At 48.0% G+C, this 16,426-nt stretch overlaps 1 protein-coding gene across 2 annotated transcripts in view; it reads right to left on the bottom strand.

Moving 5' to 3' along the window:
- Positions 1-1,415: 1,415 nt before the first annotated feature.
- Positions 1,416-16,426, bottom strand: part of LOC101351662 (NADH-cytochrome b5 reductase-like) — a 22,939-nt gene continuing 7,928 nt past the window's right edge. The window contains exons 3-6 of one of the 2 annotated variants that reach the window (XM_004371704.2): positions 13,290-13,377; positions 9,134-9,238; positions 3,895-4,098; positions 1,416-1,619 (exon numbers count right to left, since the gene is read on the bottom strand). In XM_004371704.2, the coding sequence (XP_004371761.1) occupies positions 1,416-1,619; positions 3,895-4,098; positions 9,134-9,238; positions 13,290-13,377 (601 nt within the window). The remainder of the gene's footprint in view (positions 1,620-3,894; positions 4,099-9,133; positions 9,239-13,289; positions 13,378-16,426) is intronic. The other variant, XM_023726987.1, reaches the window with a different exon arrangement.

Here is a 16,426-nt window from a genome sequence, read left to right as displayed (position 1 = left end):
ATACAAATGGAATAAAAGTAGAACTGTTTGGTTACAGGAGGCCTGGAATTCCCACCTGGCCATCCCACCACTGCCGCCACCCGAGGAACCCTCGTGGCCTAAGGAGTCCAGTTTGAACACAATCGGTGCAGAGGTATGAGTGTGGGGTTGAAATGAGGAGACCTGGCTTCTAGTGCTGGCTCTGCCATTAACTGCTTTACTCTGGGCAAGCCATTCATACTTATTGGGCCTAACTTTCCCCATTTATACAGAGTCTATTAGACTGGATGATTTTTGGAATTCTGAACTTTCAGCTTTGATCTGATGAAGACTGATTCTATGCCTGTCAAATCCAGGATTCCATGGTTCCCTGATCCTAAGATTCCATGGCTTACTAGTCTCTGATTGTGGGGCTGCCAGTAGCCAGCCTGACTGGTGCAGCACACTGGAGCCCAGGCTGTGAAAAGCAGAAATCATTAACGGTGGTGTGCTGCCAAGGAGCACCCAGTTCCCTGGGGAGGGCACACCTCATGCAGGATGGAAGGGGTGTGGTGGGTGGACCTGAATCAGTAGCCCCTCAGTGGGCAGAGCAGGGCGGACCCAGGTCTCCTGATTCCTGCTCTATCTTTAGATCTCCATAGCAACCGTCGCCAGGGCGCAGGAGCTGAAGGTGCAGGCTGAGCGCTGCCTGCAGGAGGAGGGAGGGGCATTTTCCTCCTGTGCCTCTTTTTTTGCTGGGGAAAGGTCTGTGGGCTGGACTCTCGAGCCAGGGAAGGGAGACTCAGAGCAAAGCCATCTGCAGCAGGAAAGGCTTAGGGCCAATATAAAACAGAGGTAATCCAGGGCCCCACCTAACTCTGCGAATGTGGGCAGGTCACAGAAGCCAAGACTTTATAGGGTGTCAGGCTCATTGCACTGGAGGTACATAAGGCAAGTTCCTCCTCCAAAGAGCTCTTAGCCTCTTCTATGGCCATTCCCTAAATACCTACCGGCATCTACTCTGCACCAATGCTGAGGCTATAGCAGGGACAGTCTCCAGGGAAGCAGTAATTACACGGCAGGTCCCACAGGAACACCTAGCCAGCCCCTCACCTGAGGGACCCAGGAAGCCTCACCCACCCTCTTCTCCTGTCCAACTCCTACCATCCTTGGGGCTCAGCTTGGATGTTGCTTCCTCTGAGAAGTCCTCCCTGACTCCCAGACTGGTTAACTTTCCTTAGAGCTTATGGCCTCTTGTCCTCCCTCCACAAGCAGGATGCCAGGTATTATTATTAACCTCTCGGGGTGGATAAGAAGTGGATGTTTGAAGAGGTAGACACTTGCCCGAGGTCACCTGGCTAGTTAGTGGCAGAGCCAAGCCTGGGCTCCATGTCTTCTGATTCCAGGAGTGCTCCCTCCTGGGTCCCCATAGCAGGCCCCTGGGAAGGAAACCAGGGCTAGAAGAGGAAGTAGGAGTCCTTGGCCAGGCCCGCACACAGCAAGCACCTGGCCATGTCTTTGGTGAACTCGGCCGAGCCACAGACCAATGCAAACGGCTTCCTGCGACAGGAGCCGACCAGCTCTTTCATCAGGTCCTGCGCCAGGCGGCCAAGGTGTGTCTTGTCCCGGTAACTCCAGGGGAGCTGCTCCAGGGACTTCTCCTGGGAAGATGAGAAACAGTGGGGGTGACTACTGGGGAGGGCCTTGGCGTTCACACAGCCAGCTTTTCTTTGCCTAATGAGGAAACTGAAGCAGAAGAGGTAGGAAACAACCTTCACCAAGCTCTACTACGAGTCAGGTACTGCCTCATGTGCGAACTCTTATCATCCTTATAACAAGCCTGTGAGCAGGTTAGAAGGAGCTCTGGTGGTGCAGTGGTTAAAGCACTCAGCTACTAACCAAAAGGTTGGCGGTTTGAACCCACTAGCTGCTCCACAGGAGAAAGATGTGGCAGTCTCCTTCTGTAAAGATTACAGCTTTAGAAACCCTATGGGGTAGTTCTACTATGTCCTATGTGGTCACTATGAGTAGAAATTGACTCGATGGCAACGGGTTTGGTCTGGCTGGGTGGACAGGTTGTCAGCTCCTATAACAGGTGAGGCACAGGGAGGAGGAGGGACTTCACCCAGGCCCCACACTGAAGCAGGGCAGCCACAGGAGCAGGAGGCAGACTCTCACCATTTCTCGCTGTCCCAGTGGCCGCTGCACCTGTCAGTGGGAAACGCTTTCTCCCCATGCCTGTGGATCTCCCAGAATCACTCCAAGGTTATCCATCACCATCACCCTCAGATCATTTTTGTTTGTTTGTTTGTTTGAAGGTTTCAACTCACTTATTCATCTGACAAGGACCTGCTGAGTGCTCACTCTGTGCCAGGCACTGTTCTAGGCACTGGGGATAAGACAGCTGTTCAAAACAGACATGGTTCCTGGCTTTGTGGAGCTGATGTCTCTAGCGTGTGAGGCAGGACTAAAAAAGTGAATCGTTTGGGATAACATCTGGCTAGGTGTAACAGAGATGCCAGCTAGCAGTGCCTTCACCCAGAAAAAGGGTTTATTTCTCTCACATAAAAGAGCTAGAGGATGTTGTGTTCTTTATATTTTTACAATAAAAATAATAATTAAATAATTAAAATAAAATTTTTTTTAAAAGTCTAAAAGTTGTATTCCAGGGATGTCCTAGGCTCCGGGACACCCCAAGGGATCCAGGCTCTTTCTCTTTCTGCTTTTTTTAGCCTTAGCTGTGGCTCTCATCCTCAGGGTCACAAAATGAAAGCTCCATCTCTAACTCGGAGTAATTTCTTCTATTTTTTAAATAAACATTTTAAGTTTAACATACACATAAGAAAAGTACACAAATCATAAAGTATGGATAGTCTGAAAAATTTTTAGAGAGAGAAGACACCTATATAACCAGCAACCAAGTAAAAAACAGAACATGACCATCACCTTTACAGATCCTCCTAAACCAAGGAGTCCCTGGTGGTGCAAATGGTTAACATGCTTGGCTGCTAAGCAAAAGGCTGCAGGTTTGAGTGACCCAGAGGTGCCTCGGAAGAAAGGCCTGGCAATCTACTGCTGAAAAATCAGCCACTGAAAACCCTATGGAGCAAAGTTCTACTCTGACACACATGGGGTTGCCATGAGTTGGAGGTGACTAGATAGCAAGTGGCTGTTTAGAGTTCCTTGGACTAAGCAGAGTGACCGGTTGGAGAGAGGGGGACAGGGGTTGGAATCCTAGCCATAGAGTTGATTCTGACTCACTGTGACCCCATGTGTGCAGAGGAGAATTGCTCACAGGGTTTTCAAGGCTGTGATCTTTTGGAAGCAGATAGCCAGGCCTGTCTTCTGAGGCACCTCTGGGTGGGTTTAAACCATCAACCTTTTAGCTAGTAGCCCAGTGTTTACACTTGTGCCACAGAGACCCTAATAAATGCAGTGAACTTGGAGCCAGGTTACTCAATCAGTCATTATGGAGTGTCCACTCTATGGCCACCACTGCTGAGCACAGAGGGAGAATGGTGATCTAGACACGTCATCCCTGCCTCAAGTTGCTCATCATAGCCTACAGGATGTCTGCGGCCCACTGACTCCACCACCAGACCCCATCCCATACAACTGATAAGGGCAGATGGGAGGCAGTGGGATGGGTAAGAGCTGGTGCTCTGGAACCAGGCAGCCCTGCGCTCACATCCTAGCTCAACCTCCATCTAGCAGCACGACACAGGCTAGCGCCTTCACCTCTCAGAGCTTCAGTTTCCTCACGTGTGTAATGAACACAATAATCCCTTCCTTTCTTGCCTGGCACATGGAGGTGCTCAATCAGTGGCAGGGATTAGTAGTACTGCATGGGGTAGCGAGGTGACAGCAGGCCCTCAGGACAGGTCAAAGGGGCCTGCGAAGTCTCAATCAGGAAAAGAACTACCACCCTGGGCTCACCTGGCTGAGTACAAAGAAGGTGCGGACGTTCCAGAAGCGGGCCTGCTCCTGGAGGAAAGTTTTCAAGTAGATGCCCTCAAAGGTCTTGAAGCAGCCAACCAGCGTGATGAAGGTCTCGTCGTCTGCGTTGTCTGTGATGCTCTGCAGGATGGGCACCATGGGGGCCAGGCCTGTGCCTGAAGCCAGCATGAGAAGCTCACCATACTGGGGGATGGGAACAGAACAAGACAGGGGCAGGCTGGGGGGACGCCTAGGACAGAGGAGCTTCACCCCAAGCACCCTACTACTAGGCCTTTTCTTGGGCTTGCTTGGAATAGGTCGCACAGCCCTTCCTGGGTGTCCCACCTATCTACCCCCTCCAAGAAGCCACACTTGCTTGTGAAAGGCTATATCAAGTGAGGTCTGTGTAACAGAAATCATGGAATTGGGGCTGACAGGGAACTTAACCGTGTATCCCATTCTACAAGTGGTTTGGCTGCCTTCTAAAGCTCCCACTGGGCTCTCTGCTCACACACTTCCACTGACAGGAAACTCACTACCTCCCATGGCAGCTTGTTCCATTACAGGTCCAACCCCCTTGCCAGGGAGGTCCACCTCATCTCACATTGAGCTTGAAGCTTCCCCCTGCGAAAGCCTTGCCCAGAGCCTGCCATCCCAGCCCTGCCCTCCAGTCTCATTCCTCTGCCTCAGGGCAGCCCTGCAGAGATCTGAGGGCCCAGGCTTGGCCCCCTGAGCTTGCTCTTCTCTAGACTAAATGAGATCATATATTCAAGTGCCTAGCACAGTGCCTGGCACAGAACAGCCATGTAATAAAGGTCAGTTCCCACCCAAGAGGCCCCAGATCCATCAGCCCCACCTCAATGAACCAATTTCCTGGTTCTAGGCCTCTGGACACATGCCTGCCTCTTAAAGAAGGGTAATCCTCCAGGTAGTGCCTGAGTTGTGCAGTGAGATATTCACCTCCCTCATTCTAGAGACTGGGCCTCTGTGAATGCAACCAGAACTTTGATAAGCTTTACTGACAGTCACTGCACACCACACTGCTTCCTGGGAGTATCTAGGGTCACAAAGACCTGGGTATAAATCTTCAGCCGTGTGATCTGGGCAAGTTCTTTCACCTCTCTGAGCCTCGGTTTCTGGTAAAAAATAATAGCACCCCCCTCCCCCAATAATAGCACCTATCTCAGAATTGTCATGAGGCCTAAATGAGATGATGCAGACACAGTGCCCAGTGAAGAGTCTGAGGGTTAATAAAACTAGACTTCCTCACGTCAGTGGTTGCCGAGCCCCGTCATCCTGTGTAGTGTTCGTGTGCTCCTCTGGCCTCCAGGCCTTTGCGCCTGCTGCACTCCCTTCTTGTCCCGATCTCAGCTCAGGTTCTCCTCTGGGAAGCCTTCCCTGAGTCTGGGGCACATGAGGGGTCCTTCTTTTGTGCCCACAGACCCCTGAGCACCCCTCTTCACAATGCTGACTACACTGTGTTGTCAACTGTGTATCTGTCTCTCCCATCAGACTGTGTGCTTCTGGAGGACAGGGGTCTCATGTGATCCACCTCTGGGGCCCCATGGGCCTGGCCCAGGGTGGCTACTTGTGAACATCTATTGAATGAATGCATGGACAGATGCTAAGGTGCCAGTCCTCAGGACTGATGCCATAGCCACCTGGAACTAAGATGACTCAAAGAGGCAAAACAGGGCCAGGAAGGTGGTACCAGCACCCTGAGCTTCCTCACAGGGCAAAGCCAAGCCTGTGGCTGACTGTTCACATGTAAGACACCATCTCTTTCCTCACCACTTGGCCCTACAGCCTCCCTAGAAATGGAATGCAGGGTTTTCAAGTGGTGTTCTGTGCACACACAGGAGCAGCCACATGGAATAGGATGTTCACCAAGGGTCCACTGTACACCAGGCACCAGGCTAGACACTGTGGGGGAAACAGGAGCAAGTCCCAGACCCTGCTCTCAACGGCCTGAGGACACAGGGACACACTCAGCTAACATATAAGGCTTAGCATGGCTACTACCAGAAGACTGAGGAAGAGTATTAATATATGCATACCACATCTCTGTGAAGTGGGGATAATAATACTAAGAGCTGTTGTGAGGATTAAATGAGGTACTATGTGGCAAGTGCTAAGATGAGAACCTGGCATATAGGAGATGCTACATAAGCCTTTGATGTTATTATTGTACACACACACATCTATGTGTGTACGTGTGTGCTGGTACTTATACCCATGCACAGCAGAGGAAGGATATAACACCAAGGTACCAAGACTGGTGTACCTGGGGAGATGGCCTGTGGGTGTTTTTTATTTTCTCCTTTTTGCCTCTCAGTATCCGCTGATTTTTTTTTTTTTTTTTGGTAATGAACACGTACTGCATTTGTAATAACAAAAAATCCAATAAAAGCTATTTTTAAATTAAAAAGAATAGAGAAGGAGGCATGATTCATTCTTTTCCATTTGTTTTCAATTTCCTTTGTTTTTCTAATTATAAAGGTAATAGGTGTTCATTGCAGATAATTTGGAAAGTACAATGAAGAAAATAAAAATCACCCATCATTCTACCATCCAGAGCAGCTAACATTGCATTGCATTTTCTTTTCATATTCTTTCTGTGCATTTTAACATTTTCTCAATCTATTGTGTATTCAATTTTGTACCTAGTGTTTGTCAGTTGATCTTATAACATAAGCATATAATATCATTTATAAGTATCATTTTCAGATCCGGCATATTTTATCAAGTACTTGTAACCCAGTTTACTTAACCGTTCCCTATTGTTAGATACTCAGTTGTCTCCAATTTCGTGCCATTATAAATAAAGTTGCAATGAACATGTGCAAGAGTCAGCATTTTGGATTCCTTCCACAGGCTGGACATCCAGAGGTGGAATTAATGGGTCAAAGAATTTGAAGATTCTTAAGACTCTGTATATACTGCCAATTGCCTTCCAGACAGGCACCAACTGATTAGAAATGATTAATCTTCCTGGGAAAGTCAGGGAAGGATTTGAACAAGTCGTGATGATGAGGGAAAGAGCCTTCTGGGCTGGGAAGCAGCAGGCCCCAAACAGCACATTCAGAAAGCAGTCTCTCTAGTCACGTGACTGGAATGTGAAATTGAAAGGGTATTTCGGGGATCAGATGGTATGCCACCACCAGTTGCTGGCAAGTTGATTCTGGCTCGTGGTGACTCCACGTATGTCAGAGTAGAACTGTGCTCCATAGGGTTTTCAATGGCTCATTTTTCCGAAGTAGATGACCAGGCTTTTCTTCCGAGGTGCCTCTGGGTGGCCTTAAACCTCCAATCTTTGAGTTAGAGCCGGGTGTGTTAACTGTTTGCACCACCCAGGGACTCCCAGATGGTATAAAAACCTGTTGCCATCAAGTCGATTCTGACTCATAGTGACCCTACAGGACAGCGGAGAACTGCCCCATAGGCTTTCCAAAGCTGTAAATCTTTACTGAAGCTGTTGTAGTTGTTGTCAGGTGCCATCAAGTTGGTTCTGATTCGTAGCAACCCTGTGTACGACAGAATGAAATACTGCCCAGTCCTGTGCCATCCTCACAATCGTTGCTATGTTTGAGACCACCATTGTAGTCACTGTGTCAATTCATCTCATTGAGGGTCTTTCTCTTTTTTGCTGACCCTCTACTTTACCAAGCATGATGTGCTTCTCCAGGGACTAGTCCCTCCTGATAACATGTCCAAAGCACGTGAGGCAAAGTCTTGCCATCCTCGCTTCTAAGGAGCATTCTGGCTGTACTTCTTCCAAGACAGATTTGTTCATTTTTCTGGCAGTCCATGGTATATTCAATACTCTTCACCAACACCATAATTCAAAGGCATCAATTTTTCTTCGGTGTTCCTTATTCATTGTCCAGCTTTCACACGCATATGAGGCAACTGAAAATACCATGGCTTGGGTCAGGCGCACCTTAGTCCTCAAGGTGACATCTTTTAACAGGTCTTTTGCAGTAGAATTGCCCAATGCAATACATCTTTTGACTTCCTGACTGCCAGTTCCATGGGCATTGATTGTGGATCCAAGTAAAGTGAAATCCTTGACAACTTCAATATTTTCTCCATTAATCATAATGTTGCTTATTGGTCCAGTTGTGAAGATTTTTATTCTCTTTATGTTGAGGTCTATTCCATACTGAAGGCTGTAGTCTTTGATCTTTATCAGTAAGTGCTTCAAGTCCTCTTTGCTTTGAGCAAGCAAGTTTGTGTCACCTGCATATTGTAGGTTGTTAATGAGTCTTCCTTCAATCCTGATGCCATGTTCTTCTTCACATAATCCAGCCTCTCAGATTATTTGCTCAGCATACAAATTGAATATCTGGTGAAAGGATACAAACCTGATGCACACCTTTCCTAATTTTAAACCACACAGTATCCCCTTGTTTTGTTCGAATGATTGCCTCTTGGTCTATGTACAGGTTACTCAAGAGCACAATTAAGTGTTCTGGAATTCTTGTTCTTCATAATGTTATCCATAATTTGTTATGATCCACACAGTCGAATGCCTCTGCATGGTCAATACAACACAGGTAAACATCTTTCTGGTATCCTCTGCTTTTGGCCAGGATCCATCTGACATCAGCAGTGGTGTCCCTTGATCCATGTCCTCTTCTGAATCTGGCTGGAATTTCTGACAGTTCCCTCTCGATGTACTGCTGCAACCATTTTTTAATTATCTTCAGCAAAATTTTACTTGTGTGTAATAATAATATTGTTTGATAATATCTACATTCCATTTGATCACCATTCATTGGAGTGGGCACAAATATGGATCTCTTCTAGTCGGTTGGCCAGGTAGCTATCTTCCAAATTTCTTGGCATAGACAAGTGAGCACTTCCAGCATTGCTTCCATTTGTTGAAACATCTCAGTTGGTGTTTTGTCAATTCCTGGAGCTTTGTTTTTCACCAATGCCTTCAGTGTAGCTTGGACTTCTTCCTTCAGTGTCTTCCATTATTACAGAAGCTAGGGATCCTAAATACCAGGTATACGAGTCTGGGTTTTCTAATGAGCAGCCATGGATGGTCTGGAGCTTGGGCAGGCAGTTTTGTTTATTAGTGCCTATTCCATGTCCTCTCAAGAGAATGCTTTTAGGATTGGGTTTGAGCTCAGGAAAAACAGCACAGTGATTCTATAGCCTGAAACATAAAAACTACAGTCCTGGAGGATAAGTGGAGAGAGGTGCCATGAGGATTTAGTGTGCTGGCACTGACCTGGTTTGGTTTATAGAAGAAGCCTCCAAAAGGTCCTCTCCAGAAAGCTGTGTCTCCTGTTCTCCAGGATTCAACATACCGGGACATCAGCCCAGTCTGGTAGCACTGGAAGCAAACACAGGGAGGCCTCAGTGGGACAGGCACATGCTGCCACTACAAACCACATTTGCCATTAACGTGGAGCCCTTCCTGCACGCTCACTGCTTTACACGCGTTATCTCATCTAATCTTCCCAATCATCCTATGCAGTTGGTCTGTCATTCTCATTTCTCAGATGACACCCATGGGATGAAAACCTATGGAGCTTACAGCCTTAACACAAAGGTCACAAACCCAAATGCCTACAGGAGCCATGCAGGTAACATAACTGAGTGAAGAGGGGGTATAAGATAATTAATGCTAATTAACACTCAGTCTCAGTCTCAGAGATACAGCAGGGAGTGGTGGGGACTGAGGTAAATTGGTGAGTGAATGCTGCTTCTAAAGAGGGAAACTATTTCGCAGTTACAGTCCACACTTTGTGGGGCCAATGTTACCAGATCTGATTTCCTCCGAAATCGATATTTTAATGTAAAATCGCCCATTTTTGAAATGGCACCAATTAAGTCAAAATTTTAAAACCCTACTGGAGACCCTGGGTGGCACAAACAGTTAAGCATTTGGCTACTAATCGAAAGGCTGGCAGTTTGAATCCACCCAGATGTGCCTCGGAAGAAAGGTCTTCTGAAAGATTACATCCATTGAAAACTCTATGGGGTAGTTCTACTCTGAAACACATGGGGTCACCATGAGTTGGAATCAACTCAGCTGCAACTAGTTAACTGGTTAAGGTCAAAATGAAGTACACTTGTGGACTAGCCTATACCATCTCCTGGATGGATGAGAAAATGAGGGTGGCAGAGGGGATTCCTCCATGGGAGTGGAGGGAGGGCAGCCTCCATCTTCTGGGTGCCTGCCTATTCTGGGGCTGGGGCTGTAGGGGAGACAGCTGGACTGTAAGCTCCATGAGGACATCCAGTACCACGACCACAGAAAGGACTTTATATCTGAGTAAACAATTAATTAATAAAGATTTAGGCCCTCCGCTTAAGGAGCTCACAATTTAGGAGAGACCTAAGCCTTGGACATAAACAAGGTAAAAACTACCTAACACTCCATGAGATAAAGTGCTCAGAGAGCCCCAAGGAGGCTGTGGTCACTACCATGGGTTGGGATGAAGATGGCTTCCTGGAGGAGGAAGCATTTGAGCTGGACCTTGAAGGATGGCAAGACTGCATTCACTGGGGATGTAAGCAGCAACACAGGGAGGAGTCTGGGCATCAGGTGTGGGAGGGTTAGGGGCAGGACAGCCCAGGTCACGTTCTGGGAACAGCAAGGGGACTTCTGGGGGTGAGTCATGGTGGGTGAGGGTAAGGGGGTAGCACTGGGAGACAGGACTGGAAGGGTGTTGGAGTGAGATTATAACCAGGCTTAAAGAAGAGACTGGGCTTTGGTCACCAGGCATGCTCTTAGGCCACCTCCAGTACCATCCTAGACTTCCTTGGGTACCTGGAGGGTGGTCCTCAGCTCACCTGGAGGTCTGGGAGGGAGGGAAGGGTATTTCTCCTGACATGCTAGAGACTGTGTCTCAGAGCACACCTAGTTTTCTGGCCCCAGTCTTGGAGGAGGCACAGCCCAGCTGTGGCTTTAAAGGCCCTATGGCAGACATCACTTGAGAAGGGAAAGGTTCTTCTTGCTGCCTTCAGCACCCACACAGAGCTTGGCACAGAGTAAATGATCAATACACACTTGCTAAGGACACTAAACTTTTGTTCCACTTGGGATCATATTACCTGGAGGGCCTTGGGACAATGGCATCATCTTTTTGAGCTTCAGTTTCTTCATATGTAAAATGTGGATAATATGATCTACTCTGCAGAGTAACTATCAGGTTGGAATGAGATCATGAGACTAAAGAGACAGAAGTAGAGCCTAATACACAGTAGGTGTCTGACAAATGGGAGTTTTTCCTTCCCTTCTACATGGAGGGGTAAACCTAAAGAAAACATGCCTGGCTTCCAATTTGCAAAGACATTTCCGGCTCTTCCTAGCTATTGGCTTAGGGATAATTAAGCATCTCTCTAAAGAGAGGCTTTCCGGTAAACGAAGGAGAAAATCAGCCTTGCAGCTGGGAGAGATCTGGCTGCCCTGAAGAGCTGTCTCCAGGCTTATCCTTTCAACAGAAGCACACCCAGACAAGCAGCTTGGGGAAGCAGGCCATTTGGAGAGGATTTGTGGAATCTCCCAGACAAACAGTTGCGTGGAGAAGGAATCCCATCCAAGCTTATGTGTGAGCGAATAAACACTGCCTCTGAAGGCACACAGGAAAGGCGGGAGGAAGAGACAGTGCTGGGGTCTTGGAGTCAGGGGGCCAAGGCTCACCCACCAGCAGCACTTCTCACTAGCTATGGAGCCTTGGGTCCTCCTGGGACCTTAGTTTGCTTATCAATGAAATGGGAAAAATAATTCCTGGCCTACAAGGGAGATAAAGAATGTGAAAGCTATTCTTAAATATTGCTGTTCCCTAGGATTCCATTTGGGAAGCGATGATCTAGAACTGTGTATCAGGCTGACCCACATAAACTGCTGTTTCTGTAAGTCAAAAATGTTACGAGTGTCAGCGATCTCATGTGGTTCAATGTAATTATTTCTCCCACATAACTGGCCCTTCAAGGCTTCTTATACATTTGTTGCCTACTCCCGAGGACTCTGGAGTGTTCTGTATCTGGCCCACTTGGTTCATCTCATCTCTGTCAACTCCTACCCTCCAGCCACTTCAGACTGGGCAGTTCCCAGAACACCCTGTTCTTTTTCACCCCTCCTTGCCTTTGGTTATCTGTCCTCTTGGCCTGGAATGCCATTCCCTGCCACTGCCTATTTGTGCTCACTCTTCAAGGCCCAATTCAAATGCCCCTGACCCCCTACTTCTTCCTAAGCAGTGATGACAGGTCCTCCGTGTCCCACCTTTTGCCTGATTCTCTAATTTGTATCCTGCCCCCTTGGCACACTGTACTGAGTTGAATAGTGTCCCCTCACAAAATTCACATCCTTCTCGGTACCTCAGAATTGACCTTACTTGGAGATAGGATCATTGCAAAAGTAATTAGTTAAGATGAGGTCACACTGGAGTAGGGTGGCCCCTTAATCCAATGACTGGAGTCCTCAAAAGAAGAGGAGAAGAGACACAGAGAGACACACAGGGAGAACACCGAGACAATAGAGGCAGAAATTGGAGTGATGCATCTACGAGCCAAAGAATGCCAAAGATTGCTGGCAACACCAGAAGCTAACAGAAAGGCATGGAACAGGTTCTCTCCTAGAGTCTTCAGAAAGAGCATGGCCCTGATGACACCTTCGTTTTGGACTTCTAGCCTCCATAGCTGTGACAGAGTAAGTTTTACACTAACCAGTTTGGGGTCATTTGTTATGGCAGCCCCAAGACACTAATACACACATACTCTTCTGTTACAGCATGAATGATTAACAGTTCCCCAAATCATGACTTTTTTGCCATTGTGCATGCTGTTCCCCCTGCTTAGAGCCTCCTGTCCACATTTTCCCTCTAGTTCCCCCTCTCCTTAAATACACAGCTCAACTCACAGCTCTACTAGGAAGCCATCCTGTCCTCCCTGCACTCCCAGCTGCCCTGAGGTGGGCTGGGCCTCCTCTGTCACAGTGTCTCTCATGTTGTACCATCCTGGTCTGGTCACCTGTGCTGATGTGGGCTCCTTGAGGGTAGGTGCTGTGTCTGACTCATCTCTGGACCCCAGTGCCCAGCACACACGATAAGGTGCTCGATGACTTGGCTCCCCCTTCCCTGAGCTTTCTCCTTCAATGGGTAAAAAGGTGCGATGAAGCAGCTTTACCCTTCTTGGTCTGACCTTCCTTTCAGTAAAATTTGTCAGGAATATGCCTTGCACTGGTGGTCTAACAAGCCCCTTTCCAGCAAAGAAGGAGCTGAGGAAAGGTCCCCTTCCCCTCCCCCTGCTCCACCCTCACACCAGCCTCCTCCTATGTGGGCTTTTCACACCAGTGGGAACTGTCTCATCCTAACCAAACTGGCAAGTGGAAGTGCCAGTCCATGGCATCTTAAGAGCATCCACGGAAGTCAACTCACCTTAATTAAAACTTCAAAGTACCCTTTTGCGTCGGCAGGGCTAATGGGTGTATAAGCTCTCTGAATTTCTAAGCCACCCACTGTCCCCCTGGAAAAGAGAAGGCACTCAGTCAGGTAGCCAGCCAGTCATTCAACAAATACTTACCAGGTACCTACTCTGTACCAGGTTGGTAAAAGCAAAGGTGGGGCCTGGTGATGCCCCGTGGTCCTCACTGAGGGGTAGACAGGCAGGAGCAGAGGAAAGAGCACTGGGCTCCCCCACTGCCACGTGCTGGCTGTGAGACCCTGGGCAAGGCATTTTACCTGAGAGCCTCTGCTGCACCTTGTGTTAAATGTGGACCACCATCTGTGTCCTGCCAGCCTCAGCAGCCTGTTGTATGGCTTGGGAAAAGTGCTTTGAAAACCATAGAAGGGCTACACCAATGATGTGAACCATTTGGGGGCATCACTGTGGTTTTTCCTGAACTCTTCTCGACCATAGAACGATAATGATAAAAACAACTGCTAACATTTTTTAAACACTATCATGTGCCAGAAATGGCCCCTAGTCCAAAGTCCATGCATGAATCTTCTCAACAATGCTATCAAGAAGGGAGTCAGGATAACAATCATCTGAGTAGTAAGAACAGCAGCTATGTTGTATTAAAGCAGCCCTGGTGGCCTAGTGGTTAAGTGCCCGGCTGCTAACTGAAAGGTCAGCAATTTGAACCCACCAGTTGCTCCGCAGGAGAAAGATGTGGCAGTCTGCTTCTGTAAAGATTACAGCCTTGGAAACTCCATGGGGCAGTTTTACTCTGTCCTATAGGGTCACTATGGGTTGGAATTGAATTGACTACTTTTTTTTTTTTTTTAGTGTTATATTAAATGCCTTACTTACTGGGCACATTACATGCATTACCTCATTTAATTTATACAACCCAAATGAGGAAACCAAGACTCAGAGAGGGGAAGTCATTTGCCTGAGGTCACACAGCTGGAATTCAATTCTAGCCTTGACTTCAGAGCTGGGTTCCTCACCACTACGCCTCAGAGCTGCACAGGAGCTCCTAAGCACTCCCCTCTCAAGTCCTACTATGTGAAAAACTCTCTTCTCTGAGCTATACGAAGATTCACAAGGCCCTGTCCCAATGTATCCAAAGCCAGGGAGCTGGATATATTCAATACATGCTTGTGGAAGAAATGAGGAAATAGAACACATGATGTGGCTTGGATGCAAAGAGTACTTTGCTACAACAGAGGTAAAAACTGACATGTTATGGAAGGAGTGATGTCTCTCACATGGGGAACTTCAGAAGACCTCCTGGAGCTGGGACTGAAGGAGGAACAGGTGGAAGCAGGGACAGGAAAGGAAGTAATTCCAGGCAGAGGGAATAGCCTGGGCAAAAGCTTAGAGGTAGGACAACATAAGGCAAGTCAGGAAATGGTGAGCGGATAATGAGGCTGGAACACAGGGTATGTGGGGTGGGGGGTGGGGAGAGAAGGAGAAGAACTTCGTGGAAAAGAAGCTGGGGCCTCGGGTGAGGATATCACTGTGGAGGCAATGTGGAGCACTAGAGGTGTTTGAATGGGGAATGACATAGTCAGATGTGTGTGTTAGGAATGTCACTGGAGTGGCAGAGAAGAGAGAGGACAGGGGCCAGCCTGGAGGCAGGGAGTTCTGGGCATTCCTGATTTATAGATGGAAGAACAGAAGTGTTACATGGGGCAGTAACCTGCCCTGTGACCCGTCCTGCTCACTGGAATAGTGAGTTTCAAGGACTGCCAGCCGGTACCAGTTGGGCATAAGCACCAGGGGCCAGTGTGAAGCAAGTGGGCAAAAGTCTGATCAGTAACGAGCTCTCTGCTGGTTTCCCACCGTGTCCTCTGGCTGAACCTTCTGGAGCCTTCGCTGGTCTTCCTCCTTTCACCAATACTATGAATGTCAGTGCTGCCAGGATTCAGTCCTACACTCTTTCCTTTTTCCATGCCACGCACACTCCCAAATGCAGCCCAGGTATGTGCTGATAACTCTCAAACCCATGTCTGTAGCTCAGATCTCTCTGCCGAGCCTCAGGACCATGGAGCAGACTGACTAGCGGACATCTTCACCTGGATGTCCCTCTGGGTTTCAGCCTCAACGTTGAGCCAAACTCAGCGCCTTCTCCACATGTACTCCTCCACCTGAATCCCACTTCAGTGAGTTAGCTCAGGTCAAACACCTGGGAGTTCTTCTAGATACCTCCCTCTCCCTCTATCACTCCCCCACTTCTCCTGTAGCCCTTGCTGCACCCAGATCCTTAACCAATATTGTTATCCACCCAAGACTGTCAATTCAGACATCTACAGGGGTAGCCTGCTACTGGCCAGGGAAGCCTGGAGATGCATGCCCTACCTATACGTAGTTCCCACCCATGGCTGCTGTGAGGAAATGCAGGCCAAGGTTACCAGATACTCCCATTTTTCAAGAGATGCAGGAAATCCAATCTTTTCCATGCAAAGCTCCAAATTTGTAAATGTTGTCATTTAATATAAAAATTTTAGCAACACGGTGTACCAAACATAACCTATCTGCAGCTATCTAACCCATAGCTACCATGGTGCAAAGTGACTTGCCAAGGTCACAAAGCAACCCTCCAAGCCCTGTGCAATTTCTCTCCCTGCTGTGTCTTCTTTAATTGGACTCTGGGTTTTTCACTGTTTTGTGGTTGCATCAAATTCTTACCTCTCCAGACATTACCCCTTTGGAACACATCAGTCATTAAATGAGCCCAGGAAATAAACCATGTGGAATCTTGTCCCTGGACAGGTAGGGTACGGGTCGGGGTGGGAGTAGGGTGCAAAGTAGGCAGGGACTTAACCACTCTTCTTAGTGGTTAAGAGTATGGAGTCAGGGGAGTTCCGGCAAAATGGCACCCTAGACAGAAGCACCACGCCGTCCCTCCACAGTAAAGATCCGAAAAACTAAGCCGAACAGAGAATACAACAATCTTGAAACTCTAAAACATCAAATGAAGAGATAAAGAACTCAGCCAAGCACCAAATGCAGTGAGAAAACTGACAGAGAACGGAGAGCAAGGAGAGATTCATGCAGAGGTCCCCTACCAGCTAACACAGCGCGGATCCGCCATCTTGGACTCCTATCGGAGACCAGCAAACAG

The sequence above is a fragment of the Trichechus manatus genome, unplaced genomic scaffold, assembly GCF_000243295.1.
Source record: "Trichechus manatus latirostris isolate Lorelei unplaced genomic scaffold, TriManLat1.0 scaffold00015, whole genome shotgun sequence".
NCBI lineage: Eukaryota > Metazoa > Chordata > Mammalia > Sirenia > Trichechidae > Trichechus > Trichechus manatus.
Note: the sequence above shows the minus strand (reverse complement) of the source record. Positions and strands in the feature narration are given on the sequence as shown.